This window comes from Felis catus, chromosome B1, assembly GCF_018350175.1.
Source record: "Felis catus isolate Fca126 chromosome B1, F.catus_Fca126_mat1.0, whole genome shotgun sequence".
NCBI lineage: Eukaryota > Metazoa > Chordata > Mammalia > Carnivora > Felidae > Felis > Felis catus.
The window spans coordinates 48,614,583-48,633,434 of NC_058371.1; the positions used below are offsets into that span (position 1 = coordinate 48,614,583).

The following is an 18,852-nucleotide window of genomic DNA, read 5'->3' on the forward strand; positions in this document are numbered from 1 at the left end:
AAGAGGGCTGCCTTTTATCTGTAGGGAAGCCACTGATTTTTCTTATACATATTTAACCAGTTTAACAGTAAAAGAACTTAATATCTTTTATCTCTATGTCATTCTAAATGTAGATATATTTTTACGTCATTATAATCAGCATGTAAGCTTCATTCCCTGTCACTTAACATTTTTATACTAAGATTTTCATGCATCACCACTGCTCATACTTTAATCATAGAGTTTATCATCATCGATATTGCCTAGAACCCCCCTAAGCATTGCTCTGAGGATTTCGTTCTGATTTTACTCTCTCACTGTTATAAATCACACAGGTATGAACATCTTTGTGCAAATGCTCTGTGATCTCCCCTTTTAGATATATGGGATGCGTTTCCCCAAGTTGGGTGACCAGGTCGGTACATTGAGTTGCTTTATATTTGACCAGCTCGGCTTCAGAAAGCCAGTTCTCAATCAACTCTGCCAGTTGTGACTGTTTCATTTCAAGGCCATAAACATACGACTTTATTATTTTTCTCCAGGTTTCTTGACTTAGTTAATAGATTTGTAGCGCTTACCTCAAAGCTGTTTTTATCAGCATGTTTACCTGCCCAGGATTTCTCCAACTATTTTTAATTTCCTCAAGTATTTTCACACACAGGTGGCATCCTGCTTGCCTGATGGGGCATCTAAATAGCTCTTCTATCCAATTCGCAGGAAAATGAAAGCTGATTGCTACAGGGTACAGATGGGGGCCATGGTCATGTTTAATGGTTTTGATTTGTGTTTATATAAAGCAAATTTGTATACTGGATTTGTGAAGAGGAGCAGATTGGGGATTGGCAGGTGGAGAGGCTTGTTTGCGAAGATGTTTTAGCTGTTTTCAAGGTGGTCATAGACGAGGGGACAACTGTTGGAACTGGCTTTGTACTTTCTTGTGGGAAGAAAAGTGGGGGCGTTTTCTTTGTATTATTGATTTTTTTCCTGTTTATCAAATGTGCCATAAGAGATGACAAAGAAATAAAAGTTTACATAGCCATCATCATTATGCATGTTAATATATCCAAGGCTGGTGTTCCTTGGCTGGTGTTCTAGTTCCTGGCTAGAAACTAATGAGCTTACGTGGAAGTTTTTGTTTGAGCAGACTACTGGGTCCACACAGAAAAGCAGTGTTCATCTGAGCTATCCTCTCTGCATGTGTGGAGACAAAGCCCAGAGTGGGGCGGTGGGGGGATTGGGGGTGGGGGCTTGCTGAATGGATTTGAGCTGTAAGCACAAACTTGAATTTGTTGGGTTAAAGTGGGAAATCTGAGGGGCGCCTGGGTGGCTCAGTTGGTTAAGTGTCCGACTCTTGGTTTCAGCTCAGGTCATGATCTCCTGGTTCCTGTGCTGATAGCACTGAGCCTGCTTGGGATTCTCTCATTCTCTCTGACCCTGCCCCCCCCCCCCTCTCTAAGTAAATAAATAAACTTTAAAAAAGAAGGGAAATCTGAGTTCTGGTCCTGCCTGTGCCACTTAACAAAGGCAAGCTGCTCAGTCACTTTTTCTCCTCCTCCAAATGGGAAGGACACCTGCTTTGGGAAATAACAAGATAGCAAGAGTGCAGATACTCTGGAAAGTGTGTGGTCCTGCAAATGTAAAGACCCTCTTCCCTCCTGTCTCTCCATTGCAATTTTTTCAATCCTTGACTTGGATGAGCGAGTAGGGTCTGCCTGTTGCATGGTCGGCCCTATAACCATTTGAAACCAGCAACGCTGTCCTCACTTCCCAGGACTCCACTCTCCCTTCCCTCCTGCATCATATGACAGAATCCCCAGGGTCCCAGGGCTCTGCATATCCTCCCCCTAGAATGCAGCCCCTCAAACCCCCCGGCTGCCTGGGCCAGCAGTGCTGTTGATGTGGTCACGTCTATGCAGAGCCCCGGGGAAAGTCACCACTCTTGTTTTAGGGATTTTCTAGTAGCCCAAAATGCATTGATCTTTTTGGCAGCCATATCACAGTGACTAACAGTGAGCTCACAGATAACTTAAACCCCATTTTTTTAACCCGTGCTGTTGCTAAACCACATCTTCCTCATCCCAGCTTGGGGAAGATTATTTTTTCATCTTCGTGAAGAACTTCACATTTATCCCATTTCACCAGTTGTGTTTCATTACACTTGGCATGTCTTACCAACCTATGCAGATTTCAGGGGTCCTTTGTGGCCTGAAATTAAAGTCCAAATCTCTCCCACTCCTGTGTTTAACTTGGAGCTTCTTGTTTGATAATCACAAACTCCTTAATGCCAAATTAAAAGGTGTGAACAAGGGCCAATTAAAATAGCAGTCGGTCCCCAAGTGAATATAGACACTGGATCCTCGGTCGGTGGAGAAACCATTTGACAGATTATGAATTCACCTGCTTGTCATCTGCCCTCCTCATTAACCTCTTTTTTTTTTTAACGTTTATTTATTTTTGAGACAGAGAGAGACAGAGCATGAACGGGGCAGGGTCAGAGAGAGGGAGACACAGAATCTGAAACAGGCTCCAGGCTCTGAGCCATCAGCACAGAGCCCGACGCGGGGCTCGAACTCACAAACCGCGAGATCATGACCTGAGCCGAAGTCGGACGTTTAACCGACTGAGCCACCCAGGCGCCCCTCATTAACCTCTTAAGAAAATGGGGGAAACCCAGTCAAATACCCAACTGAAGCATTGATTGGTCACAGTGCCAAATTTCTCTGCTCAACAGCCAACTCTGTAACGCACACAGACAGGGAAAGGAGATTCGCTGGAGTGGAAGGCTGGGAGAAAAGGAAAAAGTTGAGATCATGCCTCAAAGCGGAGAAGCTGGAGAAGAATTTAGTTTCAGGTTAGAGATGACAAAGAATGTGGTTTTGAAAGCTACACCCTTTAAGAGGTTGGACAGTAACAGAAGCCCCTTGGAGGGAAACACACATCTGAAAACCTTGTGCTTCTGCGCACCTTGTATATTGCTATCTCCGGGTGCCGGTGGTGAGGCTGCAGGGCCAGACCCCGAGGGTCGAGGGTCAGAAGCAGCTGGAGGCAAGTCCTGTGAAATGTGACTCTGAAATCTGCACACCCCTCATCCCCGCCGCATCTGTCTGAACCACTGTCCAGGCAGTGGTGTGCCGGAACCAGCTCTCACAAGCTGACAGCCCCCATTCCTCCCCTAATCCACTTTCAGCAAAGCCACATGGGCAACTGGCAATCAGCCATGGAAGCATTTACACTGGGGAAATTGGCAAATGCTACCAATCAGGTCACCTTTTCGCTGCATTACCAGTTCTGAAACGCTTACCGGGGCCTCATCCGGACTGCCCTGCTGCCTCCCAGCTCACACCTGTGCTTCGTCCTATGACCAGCATCATATAAATATACATATTTTAACGTGTATTTATTTGGGGGGGGGAGGGGGAGAGAGAGGAGGGCAGAGGATCCCGAAGCGGGCTCTGCACAGCCAGCAAGCAAGGCTCAAACCCACAAACCATGAGATCATGACCTGAGCCGATGTCAGACGCCTAACCGACTGAGCCACCCGAGCGCCCCAGAATTATATATTTTAAATAAAAATCTGCTTCTCCACAGGGCAAAGTTCAAATTCCTTAGCACGTTGCCACCATCTCCTCTCATTTCCCAACACCCCTCGCCACCCTCCTCACCAGCCCTGTGTTATGTAATGCGGTTTCCCGATCGTCCTGAGATCCTGGGGCCCCCATAGGCAAGCGGTCTTCTGGGCTCCTCAAGCGGACAAACATGGACCCCTGTCAGATCCCATATCACGCTGTGCCTAGTTTGTGTTTATCTCTTTCCTCTTGACCAGATTATGAATCTCTGCTGGGCAGGGACCCTCTTCCTTCTTCTGGAGCCTGGCATGGCCCTGAAAACATAGGAAGGCAGAAATGGGGGGAGGAGCAGAAGGGAAGACCAGGAGAGGGGAGGAAGGAAGGAAGGAAAGTGGGGGAGGGGGAAGGGAGGATGGGGAGGAGGGAAGGGGAAGGAGAGACAAAAGTAGCCACAGCCACTCATGAACTGGCCTACAAGGAGCAAGGTTGGGGAAAGCAGTGGAGCCCAGAGGCCACACAGGAGGTAAGCAGAATCTGCCTAGCTCTAGGGATCAAAGTCCTTGAACTAGTGAAAAGAACAGTAAGGGAGACAGGGTCATGAGTCTCTGTTGTCCCTTGGGTGGGGACGACCCACCCCTCTGTTTTCCCCCCGGCTGACAGCCAGCCCCACATCAGCGGGCCTCTGGGCTGGCAGGTGCTGGCAACAGAATGATCCCGAGTGGGTGATGTGTGGGGGGACGGCGAGCTGCAAATGTGTAGAGCCTCAAGAAATGCTTTTTGAATTACATTGAATTATAGCTGGGGATAATCACAACCTTTCTGGTTCCTTCCTTAGAGAGGTGACGGGGAGGGATGCTTGGAGCTGAGGGGAAGGGATTAACCAAGTAACTGATTGGGCGGTCCCAGAGTGGGCACGGCGCTGGCCCCTCGGGAACTGGGGCTGAAAGGGCCTAGGCTCGGAGGGGGGGAGTGTGCTGCGTGGCACCAGCAGGGCCCGACTTGCCCAGAAATGCAGACCTGGCTCCCTGAGACTACAAGGTCACTGCCAATTAGTTAAGCGGCTGCTCTCCGCAGGCCTTTGCAGAGGAAAGGCATGTGTTCCCCATTCCGTTGATGTGGAAACAGCAAGAGGAAGTGACTCAGAGACAGAGTGGAAATAAAGCGTGTGTCTCATGACATTCTGGCTTCTGCTAGATCCAAGGGGCTTATGTTGTGACTGTCTCCCATGAGGCTTCCTTCCATGCTTCTGTGGTGTTGTCAGGACAGTCGATGGCCCTACGTGCGTGCAAAGAGTGGGAGGTAGGGGTGATCCCTTCAGGTGGGCAGGTGGCTGGAGGAAGGTGGGTGTTGGCGAAAAGGCAGCCTCAGAGCAGTGGAGACAGAAGGGGCTGATCCTGGACTCACTAGGCCAGGCTAATGTTTTACAAGGAGAAACTGGTATTGGGTTTCTGATCCTGTCTTCTGCCAAGTCACAGGCACTTAAAAAATACATGTGCCAGGGAGTTTACAGAGGTAACCTCTGATTCTCCAGAAAATTCTGCAGGATAGGTAGTGTCAGCCTCATAAAACAAGAGAGGAAACTGAAGCTTAGCAAGGTGACCTTGTCCAGATCACGCAGCTGGTAAATGGCAGTGACTTAAGGCCACCATGTTGCCCGACTCTGAAGTGCATTGTGAGTAATGCCCCAGACTTAAATGGCATGACAGCCTCAAGGACATGAGTTTTAAGCCTAGATCTGATGAGTCAGGTGAGTGTGCCTTCTCCCTGATATCATGCAATGGTCTCTCTCCATGCTCCCTCAGATCACGGGCAGAACTTTCAATCCTCGAGAGAAGGATTTTATCCTCAGGACTCCCAGCATTCGCTCTGACATCTGGTTCTCTGAGAAGCCAAGCTCAATGTCATTCGCCAAAGACTATCCTTGTCACTTAATGAACAAACAAGCATTGGAAAACCAACAAAGGTAGAAAGGCATAATGTTAGAATAAAAGACAGCCCTTCAAAAATAATCCATTGGGCTTTATGATGGATTCTCTAGAGGGTCCTAATTTTTCCCATTTTGCCATGAGCACTGGCATCAAAGGCCATCATCCACCTACCTGCTCCTGCTTGGGAACTCCAACCCCTCTGGACTGATGTCTTCAGGCCTCAGAGCCAGTTGGTGGCAGACCTGGCTACTACCCCCTAAGCATGGTGGTGGCAGGACGTGACGCCAGCCCTCTAGTCTTTGGCAGGTGACATTGAAGCTTGGCCTCTCAGAGAACCAGACGTGAGAGTGGATGCTGAGAGTCCTGAGGGTAAAATGCATAGTCTCGAGGATTAGAAGTCCTGCCCATGATCTGAGGGAGCATGGAGTGGGGACCGTTAGTTGGAACAGTGGCATGATGTCAGAGAGAAGGTGCACACATCTGACTCATTTGACCCTGGGTTTAAAACTCACGTGCTTGGGGGCACCTGGGTGGCTCAGTCGGTTGAGCGACCGACTTCAGCTCATGTCATGATCTCACAGTTTGTGAGTTTGAGCCCCGTGTCGGGCTCTGTGCTGACAGCTCAGAGTCTGGACCCTGCTTCTGATTCTGTGTCTCCCTCTCTCTCTGCCCCTCTGCCACTCATGCTCTGTCTCTCTCTGTCTCAAAATTAAATAAACATTAAAAAAAAAACTCCTGTGCTTGGAGCTGCCATGCCATGCAAGTCTGGGGCATTACTCACAATAGACTTCAGAGTGAGGCAACATGGTGGCCTTAAGTGTTTGCCGCTTACCAGCTGTGTGATCTGGACAAGGTCATCTCACTAGGCCTCAGTTTCCCTTTTGGGGGGTATGAAGCTATCATTACCCATCCTGCAGAATTTTCTGGAGAATCAGAGATCACTTACATAAATTCCTGGCACACAGTATGTGTCCAATAAAGACGTACGGTTCCACTCCAATGTCTTCAAGGGCAACGTTGTATTTTTCTGTGATACTGATGCCTGTGACCCTGTCAGCTTCCCCTGCCAGGAACACAGCCCTGGGCACAGTGGTAACCCAGAGGCTCTGAAGGGATTTAAACCCTGCTTCAGGACCCCATCCTTTCAGCAGGTGAATGTCTTGCCATTCAGGAAGAGTATCATTAATTTTCTTCCTGACGACTTCAGGGACTCAGAGATTATGCAGGTTCCCGTACTACCCTTTACAGGTTTGGGCCAAGGCATTCTTTTAGCCAATCAAAACCTTTCCTGTTTTAATTTGAGCGCATTTCCTTGTGTTTGTTATTCTTTGACTTGGATTTGGGCAGATCTGGGTTGGGAGGCACGCTGGAGCCCGTGATGGCTCAGGTCCAGAGTTTCTGCGGGTGCCAGAGGACCTTCTCTCCTCTCACACTGCTCACAGGGGCTGGGGCTGGGATGAGATGCAGGGAGGGATTACCAGGCTGGGGGGAGGGGGCCAGGTCTTGACTGGAAGAAGGGACGGCACTTTTGGCTCACAGGTTGAGAGTCAAAGGATTTAAGGATCATCAAAATACAGAGACAAGCTAGTGATGAGAAATTCAAGTAATCAGGCAAGAGCTGGAGAAATAGACAAGTTCAGTTGTCAGAAACAGGGGAGCTACGGTCAGTGGGTTACTCTCATATCTCCCAACTCTGTGCTCAGTGACACATGGTGGTGGCTTGAAATCAGCCATAGTGGGAATATTTACACCGTGGAAATTGGCCAATGCTGCAAATCTGAATTTCCACACACACACACACACACACACACACACGCACACACACACACACACACACACACACCTCTCCCCAAGAGCCTTTGGAAGGGGGAACAAGATATGGGGACTACAGATAGTCAGACAAGGTTTTGGGAAATAGGCGAGTGATAACCATGATGATAAAGCCTTTCATTTGCACTCAGCTTTATTGCTTATGATGAATTTTCATTTACATGTTTGCACTTTGTCCTCACAAACTTTCTATAAGGCAAACAGAGCAGGGAGCATTACCCCCATTTTACAGGTGAGGAAAAGGAGGCCAAGAGAGGTTAAGGAGCTTTCCCAGGGTTTTAGAACTGGCCAGAAAATGAGCTGGAACTGACAAGAAGAGAAACTCGCACGTGATGTTGAGAGCTATGTTCTCCAAGACCCTGAAGGCAGGTGGCTGACGATTCCTTACATCACACCTTTCAGTTACTCTGCTTCAGGGAGTTTTGGGGGGATCCCTTGGCAGTCCATTGCAGATCAGCGCTGACAGATGGGAGTTTGGGGTGCCCTTGAGGAAGTTTACACGTGTCAGTGGAGATGTGGTACCACCGTTCCGGGCCTGCGTCTTTTGACCAAACACGTGAGTCCCCTCCGGGGACTCTCACAACTGAGACCAAGCTTGGGGAGGTGATGCTCCCTAAACTGGAGGACCTCAGGATCCTTCACAGACTGAGGATATTCAATGCCAAGTTGACACATTCCTCCTCACATGGAGTTTGTGCCAACGTCAGTAAAATCAAGAGATACTACCTTTTTCAAAGGCAGATGGGAAAGTGCGAAAAACTTTGTACTTGAATTCAGATCTGCTCTGGGATCCAAGTTTGCTACTCAACAAGCAGGAATCCTTGACCAGATGGCTTAAAAATTTCTTATGTTTTCTCATCTGTAAAATGGGCATACTCATCCATGCCCATCTCCAAGGAGATGCTTAAGTATAAAGCACTTACATTCTTGGAATAAATATCTGGAGGATACTGCTGCAAAGGATTAAAGGCAGACCTGCAGGACTTAGCTCCAGCTGAAGGGAGAAGTAGATCCTGAGTGACTGAAATGGTTTTGCAGAAGCATTTCAACAAGAGCCATGTTGACCACTAGAAATGATGGCTCCTAAACCAAAGGCCTGGAAAAACTGATGAAGATAAGAAACCAGGGTCCTCGAGGCATGTTGGTGGTGGCCAATGCATCAGTCTGGGTGGGCTGTGTTCAGTCAGATGTAGACTATGAATGTTTCTCTTTGCTCAGGGCAGAGGTGGAGGCTGGCTCCTGAACGGGCTGGTTGCTGCCCAGTCAGTCTGGGTAATGGGGGTCAACTATCCAGCTGTGGTTTCTCATCATTCCATTTTTTTCTGAATAGACTTTATTATTATTATTTTTTTTTTGGCACAGTTTTATGTTCACAGCAAAACTGAGAGGAAGGGGCAGAGATTTCCCATATACCCCCATCCACACTCATGTACAGCCTCCCCCACTATGGCTGTCCCCCCACCAGAGTGGTACATTTACTACGACAGGCTTCACATCACCGCCACCCCCGGCATCCATAATTTACGTTAGGGTTCACTCGACGTTATACACTCCATGAGTTTGGACAAATGTATAATGGTAGATAGCCATCATTATAATATCACACAGAGTATCTGCAGTGCCTTAAAAATCCTCTGTATTCCGCCTGTACATCTCTTCTTTCCCCCAGCCCCTGGCGGCCACTGATCTTTCTACTGTCTCTGTAGTTTTGCCTTTTGCAGAATGGCATATAGCGGAAATCAAACAGCGTGTACCCTTTTCAGATGGGCTTCTTTCAGTTAGATGCATTTAAATTTCCTCCCCGTCTCCTTGTGGCTTGATAGAGCCTATCTTTTTAGCACTGAATAATATCCCATCGTCTGGATGTACCACAGATTATTTACCCATTCACCTACTGAAGGCCATCTTGGTTGCTTCTGAGTTTTGGTGTTATGAATAAAGCTGCTATAAACATCCATGTGTAGGTTTTTGTGTGGACATAAGTTTTCAACTCCTTTGGGTAAATACTAAGGAGCACTATTGCTGGATCGTATGGTAAGAATATGTTTAGTTTTGTAAGAAACCGTCCAACTGTCTTCCAAAGTTTGCACCAACAATGAACGAGAGTCCCTTTTGCTCCGTGTCCTGATCACATGCTTCCAGCCTCTTGGCTGCTCCAATTTAAAAGCACCACATTTCATTGACTGATGGCAGCTGCATACGTTTGATTTTTTTTAATGTTTATTTATTAGTTTTGAGAAAGAGAGAGACAGAGCACAAGTGGGGGAGGGGCAGAGGGAGCCAAAGACACAGAATGCGGAGCAGGCTCCAGACTCTGAGCTGTCACACAGAGCCCGAGGCGGGGCTCGAGCTCACAACCAAGGAGACCATGACCTGAGCCATGGCGGTCTAATCCCTTCCTCACCAAGCACCTCCCCCCACCACCCACCGCCAGACTTGCCCTGGCCTCTGTCCCATGCAAAGATTTCTAACTCACCTGCTCTATCTCTGCCCCTCGTTCTGCCTGTCAGAAAGGGCTCCTCTGCTTCACTCTTAACTTCAGCCAATGGCTCACAGAATATGTGAAAATGGGGGTGCCTGGGTTGCACCAGATCTTTTGCATTTTACTGACATGCTATTTCTACTTGGCTATTCTCTCTCCAATTCTTCCCCCATGTTGCAGGGAGTCCCTGGGGCATCCCCTGTGTGCTCACTGGCACCAGCACCCTTTGGATGAGAGTGCTGTCTGGGCCAGGGGGCATCTCTTGAAAGGCAGCCCACCCCCTTCATCGTGGACGCCCGGAAGCCATGCGTTGTGACCTACAGATGTGGGCATAGCCCTTCTCCCCAGCCCGGAATCCCTGTCCCCACTAGGCAACATGACAGCACTGATTGTGCCCCTGGTTTCCAAATGGCTTCTGGAATACAGGCCCTTTGACTTCCATCCAGTCCGCGGGGATGGACGCCGTGTGCCACTCCATTTCCTTCTTACCCCAACACCTATTTTACAAAACTGCATCATGAAGCCCCTGCCTGAACACTAGTCTGTACGAATAGATACCCAGTGGTCATGGGGCCCCTGGCTAAATAGACACAGCATTTCCTGAATCTGGGACCTGTTATGTGTATGCCTAGTGCTGTGTGTGTGTGTGTGTGTGTCTCCATGACTAGAGTGTATGCTCTTTAGGGGCACACCTTCCCTCCTCTTCATATCCTGTAGCAGATCTGTCATTGTCCCATCTAATAGCCCCTTGGGCCTTGACATTCCAGTATTCTCCTGCTTACTTCTGCCTGCCAACATTTGCATCTTTTTGCCTGCGACTTTCTCTGGCTCCCGAGTCCGTTCTGCCCTTGTGTAGAACTGGCTGGCAATGCTAGGAATGATGTCTGTCAGAAAAGGCGTATAAAAAAAAAAAAAAAGAGGTTAGAGTGGAAGAGAACCAAACCATAAGAGACTCTTAAAAACTGAGAACAAACTGAGGGTTGATGGGGGATGGGAGGGAGGGGAGGGTAGATGATGAGTATTGAAGAGGGCATCTTTTGGGATGAGCACTGGGTGTTGTATGGAAACCAATTTGACAATAAATTTCATATATTAAAAAAAAAAAGAAAGAAAAGGTGTATAAATACCCCCAATCCTCCTCCCTGCCCCTCCGTTGGTGGAGCAGGTCCACAGCACGTCTGCAGCATGTCCCAGCTCCCAGAGTCCCCAGCAGGACTGCACTGCAGCTGCCTTAGTGACAACTCCATTGACAACCCTCCTTTGGCTGTCTTCCCTTCCCTACCATGCATTTCCTACTCCCTCAAAGGGCTTCCCAGGGTTGCCTCTCAAGCTATTTCCTATGGACACCTTGTTGAAAGTATGGGGGAAATGGAGGTTCATGCACAACACATACCAGAGTATTGGCACACAGGACATGTTCAGTGGATATTTATTGAAAAATAGCACAGGGACACCTGGGTGGCTCAGTCGGTAAAGCATCTGACTTCAGTTCAGGTCATGATCTCATGGTTCATGAGTTTGAGCCCCGCGCTCTGTCCCACAGCTTCATATCCTCCATCCCCTGGCTCTCTGCTCCCCCTTCACTCTCATTCTCTCTCCCTCTCTCTCAAAATTATAAATAAATAAAATTAAAAAAAAGGAAAATGGCATGGATACTTCTAGAATATACATACTAGCCTCTAAAATAAAGGAGACTGGATATTCTTTTCTCCTTCTGTCTTGTCTCAAATTCTGGCTGCCCTTGAGGACTGAGACTGGTGTTCTGCCCATTGTCTGGCCACCCCTGATGGAAGGGACATGCCCTGCTTTTCCCTCGTCCTCACAGCATCTCCTTTGTGCCCTCATGATACACACTGGCTACAAGGGACAAGTCCTTGAAGCCAATGACTGTCAACATCTTCCCTGCTAGTGTCCAGCACTGTGTGAATGGATTACCATGACTTTGGTTCCGCTTCTAAAATCTTGCCTCCACATTTGTGTTTTCACGTTGCCAGTTCCATTCTTTTGCCCCCAACTGCTGGTCTAAAAACGTCCCCCAAGAATTACAGTGTCTTGTTAGAGGGGAGATAATTTTTCTGTAAGAATTAGTTCAGAATGAGAGCTAAGGTTAGTCGAGAAAGGTGGCTCCCGGCCCAGGCTAAATGTTAGAAAAATCCTTGGAAACTTAAAAATGCCAGGTCTCCCCACAGGCCAACTCAGTGGCCATCTCTGGGCACAGAGCCGGATTTAGGCTTTCTTAAAGGCTTCCCAGGGGATCCTAATGCGGAGCCAAGGTTGATACCACCAGCCTGCAGATAAAACTTGCATTGTTTCCTTGGGGTGTTCCTGCTTTAGAGCAATGAGAAGTAAACCCTATAGGGTTGTGTTGGATCAAGAGGACAGGAGCTATTTTGCAGGGACTCAGAGAGAGCTCAAGATTCCTAGGATTCTCACAGTCTATGGAAGTGTTGACCAAACTGTCATCCAAACTGGGCTGGATCTTCTAGGGTCCCAGCCCAGTCCTCTCCCACCTGGCAGAGGACCTCCCACATTGAACTGTGGGAGTGCTATTCCTCTTGAATTCTCCTGTGTGCAATGAACCATGTGCTGTATGATGAGTTCCTGTGGGACTGAGGCCTCCTGCCCAGGAAGTTCGGGTTGGCAGCTGCGGGTGGGGGCAGACAATGCCATCAGCTCATGGACGGGCCCCCCACCTGGGCCCTTTCCTGCCTTCTCCATTGAGGCTCCCTCCGGGCCACCCATTCTCCGATTCTGCTTCTTCTCTTGTCCCTGTTTCTCTCCTGCTATTTTCTACTGTCTCGCTCTTTGCTTTTTCTGCTCAGCTGTGCCTTGGAACCATGCTGTGGCCGCCTCCTCCCGCAGCTGCGCTTGCAAAATGTGGGCCTCTTGCCTGGAGTCAGTGTGGGAGGAGAAATGTGATGGAGAGAGGGGCTTCTAGAAAAGAATGCTCTCAGCCCAGGAACTCAAGGTCCCGGGGTTTTATACCCGGATGTTGATGCAAACTGCTCCTTTGTGTTTCGGCTTCCCCCAGTCAATAAAGCTGGATGCCTTTAAGGGGAGTTTTTGAGAATGGGAGCAAGTGTGGTTTGCTGGGTCCTGGAGCTTGGTGGGTGCCGTCCCTGGGGCATGAGGCATGGGGGCCTACTCGGACTCATTTCGGGGCTGTCCCTCTGCTGTCTCCACAGGACTGAGATGTGCCGGTCCTAGCTGCCGCCTGAGAGAATGTCTGGGGTGTCCGAGCCCCTGAGCCGAGTGAAGGTGGGCACGTTACGTCGGCCTGAAGGCCCCCCAGAGCCCATGGTGGTGGTGCCAGTAGATGTGGAAAAGGAAGACGTGCGGATCCTCAAGGTGTGCTTCTATAGTAACAGCTTCAACACCGGGAAGAACTTCAAGTTGGTTAAATGCACTGTGCAGACAGAGATCCAGGTAAGTGTGGCGGGCTCTATCCAATCGTCTGCCTCTGGTCTGTCTGTCCCCTTCTGGGGCAGCTGAACAGCCCCCCTTCAGCCTAGCAGGCTCTCCTGTGTCCACTCTCTGGGATGGGGACACCAGGAGAGACACTCTCAGCCTGTAGCACCAGCTCCCCTCCCTGGGGGTCTGCAACCAAGTTCACTGGGGGGACAGATTTTATAGTCTTCATTTGAACCCAAGATCATTTGCCTTATCTTTAATTCATCTCATTTCAACTTATTGAAGATTTATCACATTTGAAGCCCTGCAAGGGACATAAGAGCCTCAATCCTCAAGGAGTATACACTCTGACAGAATTGGGGTTAGAGATACATGCAAGTGATGACATTGAAAATTGAACAAAAATGGTGTAAGACATATGCTTAGCGCTTAGAGAAAGGAGGTTGGAGGATGATAATGAACTACAGATGCCCTAGACCAGGTGGATGGTTGTCAGGCCCTTTCTAAGACAAGGCTTCAATTGGCTCATTCTCATCCAGGGTCATGGAGCCTGTTTTGCAGGTGTGGGTGCCCACCATCATCCAGGCACCTAGATGCCAGGAAGCCAGTTTACCTTAAGCAGATGTATAAGAACTTGTCGTCAAAGGCAGACCTACAGTACACTAATTTTAAACACATGCATTTATAGAACAATTACTTTGTACAGCCTATATCCATCCCTCAACACACATTATCTCATTGAATCCTCCCAAGAACCCCATGAGATAGATACACTGAGGATATCCCTTTTCACTGCCCAGTGTATCCCTTTCTGATGATGCAAAAGAAAGCCAGATTGGTTTTCAAAAGGTGCCTTGGTGGGTTTGTCATTTGAACAAAGGAAACACAGGACTTTGGGGAAAACTAACCAGCTTTGAGAAAGCTGGATGAACTCTTTCCAATCCCTTCATCCCCGATCCTTCCCCTGTCCCAAAAGTCAGTATCCCCCAAACTCAGTGTCTCTTCTAGTTGGTGCTGGAACAGCCACTCCAAATTTTTCTCCTTACCTGCCTTCTGTCTATTACAGCACAAGCTATGTTTCAATACACCAGAGCAGAATGTAATTGATTGAGTCACTGCCTTGGCCAGTTAGCACAGTTGATCACAGTTCAGTTATTCCCTGTGCTCCTTGTAACTGATTTGAAAGTGCCTTGTTTGCTCATCTTATGGTTCCAGAAATGTAGGTAGTGTTGTGCCCTCAGAATAAGCGCTGGGTACCTTCTTCCAGGGAGATGTTTTCATATCTCCTTAACTACCTGCTTCTTGAGACTTCCTTTGGGTATATTATCTTTGCAGTTGGCTGATGTCATCCACTGTGGGTTTTACTAGTTTAATTTTCAGAAGTTAACCTGCCCTCTGAGTTTGGAGGGGGTGGGGCACCTCCTTACCCTTTATGCTGAAAACCTAAGAGCATCTGATTGGTCTAGATTAGGACTTGTTCTACAGAGTTATAGTGAAAAGGGACACCAAAAGATAGGTACTTTCCGACAGTAGGGAAGAGCAAGAACAAAAGCAGGAAGGCTGCTAAATAGTGAGTAGTTCAGTTGGGGTAATATGTGTAATATTTTGAAAAGTGTCAAAGTTAAGATCAGAAAGGAAAGTTGATGGCAGTTAAGGGAGGGCTTAGAATGTCAAGCTGAGAAATTTGGACTTGGACAGGCACTAGGGAGAAACACAAAGTTTTTAAGCAAGAGAGGAGCTATCCTGGAGCTGATGATGTGCTGAGTGCATAAGGAAAAAAAAAAAAAAAAAAAAAAAAATATATATATATATATATATATATATATATATAGTGGGACTATAGAAAAGAAAATGGGACCCAAGCCTAAGAAGAATGGCTAGTACTCAAAGCATTATCTGGGTGTGAGAGCAAAGGTAAAGAAGAACAAAGAAAGAAGTGATGGCCTTCTAGGAATTTATGTCCAAGCCTTAGATTTGCCTATTTCCAATCTGCCCTGCAGGCAAAATGGCACCTGCTTATTGCAAACAGCCATGGCTTTAAAGCCAATTTGGGGCGCCTGGGTGGCTCAGTCAGTTGAGCATCCGACTTTGGCTCAGATCATGATCTCGTGGTTTGTGAGTTCGAGCCCCACGTTGAGCTCTGTGCTGATGCCTCAGAGCCTGGAGCTTGCTTTGGATTCTGTGTCTCCGTCTCTCTCTGTCCCTCCCCTGCTCATGCTCTGTCTCTCTCTGTCTCAAAAATAAATAAAACATTAAAAAAAATTGTTTTTAAGCCAACTAGACCTTGAGCCAGAGACGACTCCACCTTTATAGGTTATATGACCTTAGACCCAATACTTAACCAACCTGACTTCAGTCTCCTCACTTGGGGATTATGCCCACCTTAGTCTTGTAAGAACTGAAGTGGTAGATGAGAAAAACCTATCAGACAGTAGGAGCTCGATCATTGGAAGCTACTGATTAAGTGAATATTAGGTCATTTCCCCCACTCAGAACTCCAAGGATTTTTAATTGCTCATAGAATAAAGTTCAAATTGTCTTCTTTTAATGTTTATCCACTTCCCTGTCCTATTTTCAAAGAGAGAAGTAAGATGGCCAGATTGGTGTTTTCAAACAGTATATAATATCCTGCAAGATGTTAAGAAGTATGTCCAGGAGAAGGGGTTTTATGGTCAAAGAAGTCTGGGAAATGCTTGGTGAAACAATTCCAAATAGATTCTTTGTGACAGGACTTCCCAGAACCTTAAATATGCTGATATGTGTGGTAAATCACTAAAAAAGGGCCACAGAGGAGATGTTTTCTTAACTAAGTCATTTCTTATTTGCCTAAGAAACCCTTCCTTTAAAAGGTGGGCCACTAGTTCTCTGGAAAATAATTTGGGGATATGTTTTCCCTCAACTCTGATAGCAGCACAAAAAGGGCAGGAGAGAGGAAAGGCTGGGGACATGGATTAGGGAGCTGTGGCCATAGTGCAAGTGGGAAATGATGAGGGCCTGAACTAAGGGAGTGGCATTGGAGCAAAGACAAGTCAACACATCTGAGTACATCTAAGGAGGCAGAGTTAAGAGAATCTGATGATTAACTGGATGTAGGGAGGGAGAGAAAGGAAGGAGACAAGAATGACTCATGCGTTTGCTTGGTTAACTGAATAGGTGTCAGAGCCCTTCATTGAGATACCAACAGAGACAGGAAGGTTATGTTCTGAGATTTCAGCTTTATATGTGTTGTGTTTGAAGTGTTTATGAAACGCCCCCATGGAGGAACATGGGCCTGGAGCTGGGGAGGGAGGAAGGACTCAGAGAGAAGGATTTTGGAGTCATAATGCAATGGGTATGATGTGAATGGATGGGATCACCCACGGAGAGTGAGTAGAGCAAATGAGGAAGAGTTATAATCAGGAAACCCTGGGAAAGCAACTTCTAAGAGGCTGATAGAGAAAAAGGGTTAGATGAAGGAAAAAGAAGAATTATCCAGAGAAAGATGAAGAGAACCAAGAGATTAGGCAGGGGATACAAAGGTGGAGGAAACTTTGAGGAAAGAGTGGTTAGCAATCTCAGACACTCAGAAAGGTCAAGTCAGATAAGGTTAAAAATAAGTTCGTTGGCTTCAGTAACAGTGGCCATGTTCTTTTGCTGGGCAATTTCAGTGGAAAGAGGGAGGCAGAAGCCATTGTGAAGTTAATGGGAGAGTGGAGACAGTGAGTATAACCAATATTTCAGAGGTGTTTTGACCGTGGAGGGAAGGAAAGAGGAGAAGGCAAGAGGAACAGTGTTATCGGCAGAGGGAACAACGTGTTTCCAGCACAGATATATCAGCAGAGGATAGGAGACGCAAGAATGAAGAAGAGGGAGGGGTCAAGAACGCCATCTCTGATTCAGGTAGACAGGACCTGGAAGGTCCTGAAGTGGGAAGGTATATGGCAGGTTTGAGGCTAAAAGATGTCCAAGGTTGGCTATTTAAACTATGCTAAAATTTTTTGGTTTCATCTCATCTTTTGTGTGAAGCCACTGATTTAGTAGTTTAAACATATGAATGGCATGAGATTGCATTTTTAAAAGATCACTTGAGTTACATAGTGGAAAGTATGTTGGAAGAAGGCAAGAATGGTTGTGGGGAGATGTTAGGTGGCTATTGAAGTGACCCATAGGAGAGATGATGATAACTTAGATTAGGAGTATAGCCATTAAGGTAACAATGATGACAGTCATGGTGACGATATGTTGATGGTAATGGTGGTGGTGGTGATGGTGGTGGTGATGGTTGCGGTGATGACATTGAGGTGATGGTGGTGATGATGATAGTGTTGATGATGATGGTGATGATGGTGGTGATGATTATAATTGTGGTGGTGATGATAGCAGCTAACACTTTTGAAAGGACATCATATGTATTATCTTACTCAAAGGAACTTATCTCAAAGGAACTCTATGAAGCACATACTATTATTATCTCCATTTTGTATATAAGGAAACAAGGTGCCGAGTAGTTAAGCAAATTGCTAGCAAGTAGCAGAGCCTGTTTTCAAACCCAGTCACCACATCTCCTCAGCCTGCACTGTTAACCATCATGATCTATGGAGATAAATTATTACTATCTAGAGAATTTAGGAGATATGAATGAAAGGTTTTGCGGATGGACAGGAGATGCAGGAATGAAGAAGATGAAGGTGGCAGCCCTGGTTCAGGTGAAGAGGGTCCCACTCCCTAAGATAAAAAACATTTGAGGAAAAACTGGTTGGAGAGAAAGCAGCTCACAAGTTCAGTTTGGGACCTGTCAAGTGCAGTTGAGATGCTCTAACATTTTCACATGAAAATGTGGAGGAGACTTTTTGATTCACAATTCTGGAGGAGAGAATGGGGCTGAAGATGAACAGTTGAGTGTTGTCAGCCTCTGGGTGGTGGTTGGAGACATGGCTATGGGCGAGATCAGTAATGAAAGAGTCTTAAATAATGTCTTGGTTCGTTCCACAAATATTTGTGGAATACCCCATGCACCTGGCACCATGCTAGTTACGGCCTGGGAGTATCATCATACTGCAAAACAGATGCACCCCCTGCTTTCATGGGGCTTCTAGGCCAACGGTGAGCCTGACATCGACTCACACTAGTCAATGAACCTTGACAAATGGAGGCAAGTGCTCTGATAGGAAGAAAGAGGGTCTGTGAGAGCGTTTTAAAATACGAAAGAGTTTGGTCTAAACATCAAGGAACAGCTCTGCTCTTCAGAACCCGTTTGTAGACGCTGTGTACAGTTGCATACAGATCCAGACCCAGCTTTCCTGCCTGAGACTCTTGGGGAGTGCCCCCCCACCCTCTGCTCCCGACTTCTTCCTGCACTCTCCTTCCCTAGTGGGGCTTTGTGCTTGGATGGGTTTTTCTACTTCCAGCTCCTGTCTTCTTTCACCATCCTCCCCATGCTCAGTTAGCCAAGCACTTGTCCTTCCATAAGAACACATCTGAAACACTGACACCCCCACATAGCTGTGTCTGATCCAGTAGAAACAACAGAGCATCACCCTGGCATGGTCCATGTGGTAGCACATTTCCAAAACAGTTACCGCCATGTGCTCTTGCTGATTTCATGTTTTCCTTCTAGTTCTCAACATCTTTCTATGTGAATGCAATAGCCTCCTGATGTTTTCTCTGGGCTGTTAAA

The 18,852-nt window shown here is 47.2% G+C and overlaps 1 protein-coding gene across 6 annotated transcripts in view; it reads left to right on the plus strand.

Moving 5' to 3' along the window:
- PTK2B (protein tyrosine kinase 2 beta) overlaps positions 1–18,852 on the plus strand; it is a 126,170-nt gene that overhangs the window by 51,322 nt on the left and 55,996 nt on the right. For 4 of the 6 annotated variants that reach the window (XM_011281538.3, XM_011281539.3, XM_045055596.1 and 1 more), the window contains exon 2: positions 12,971–13,211. In XM_011281538.3, the coding sequence (XP_011279840.1) occupies positions 13,008–13,211 (204 nt within the window). In that variant the 5' untranslated portion in view covers positions 12,971–13,007. Of the gene's footprint in view, positions 1–4,051; positions 4,069–12,970; positions 13,212–18,852 lie in introns of those variants that run through there. The other 2 variants (XM_045055597.1, XM_045055598.1) reach the window with 2 other exon arrangements.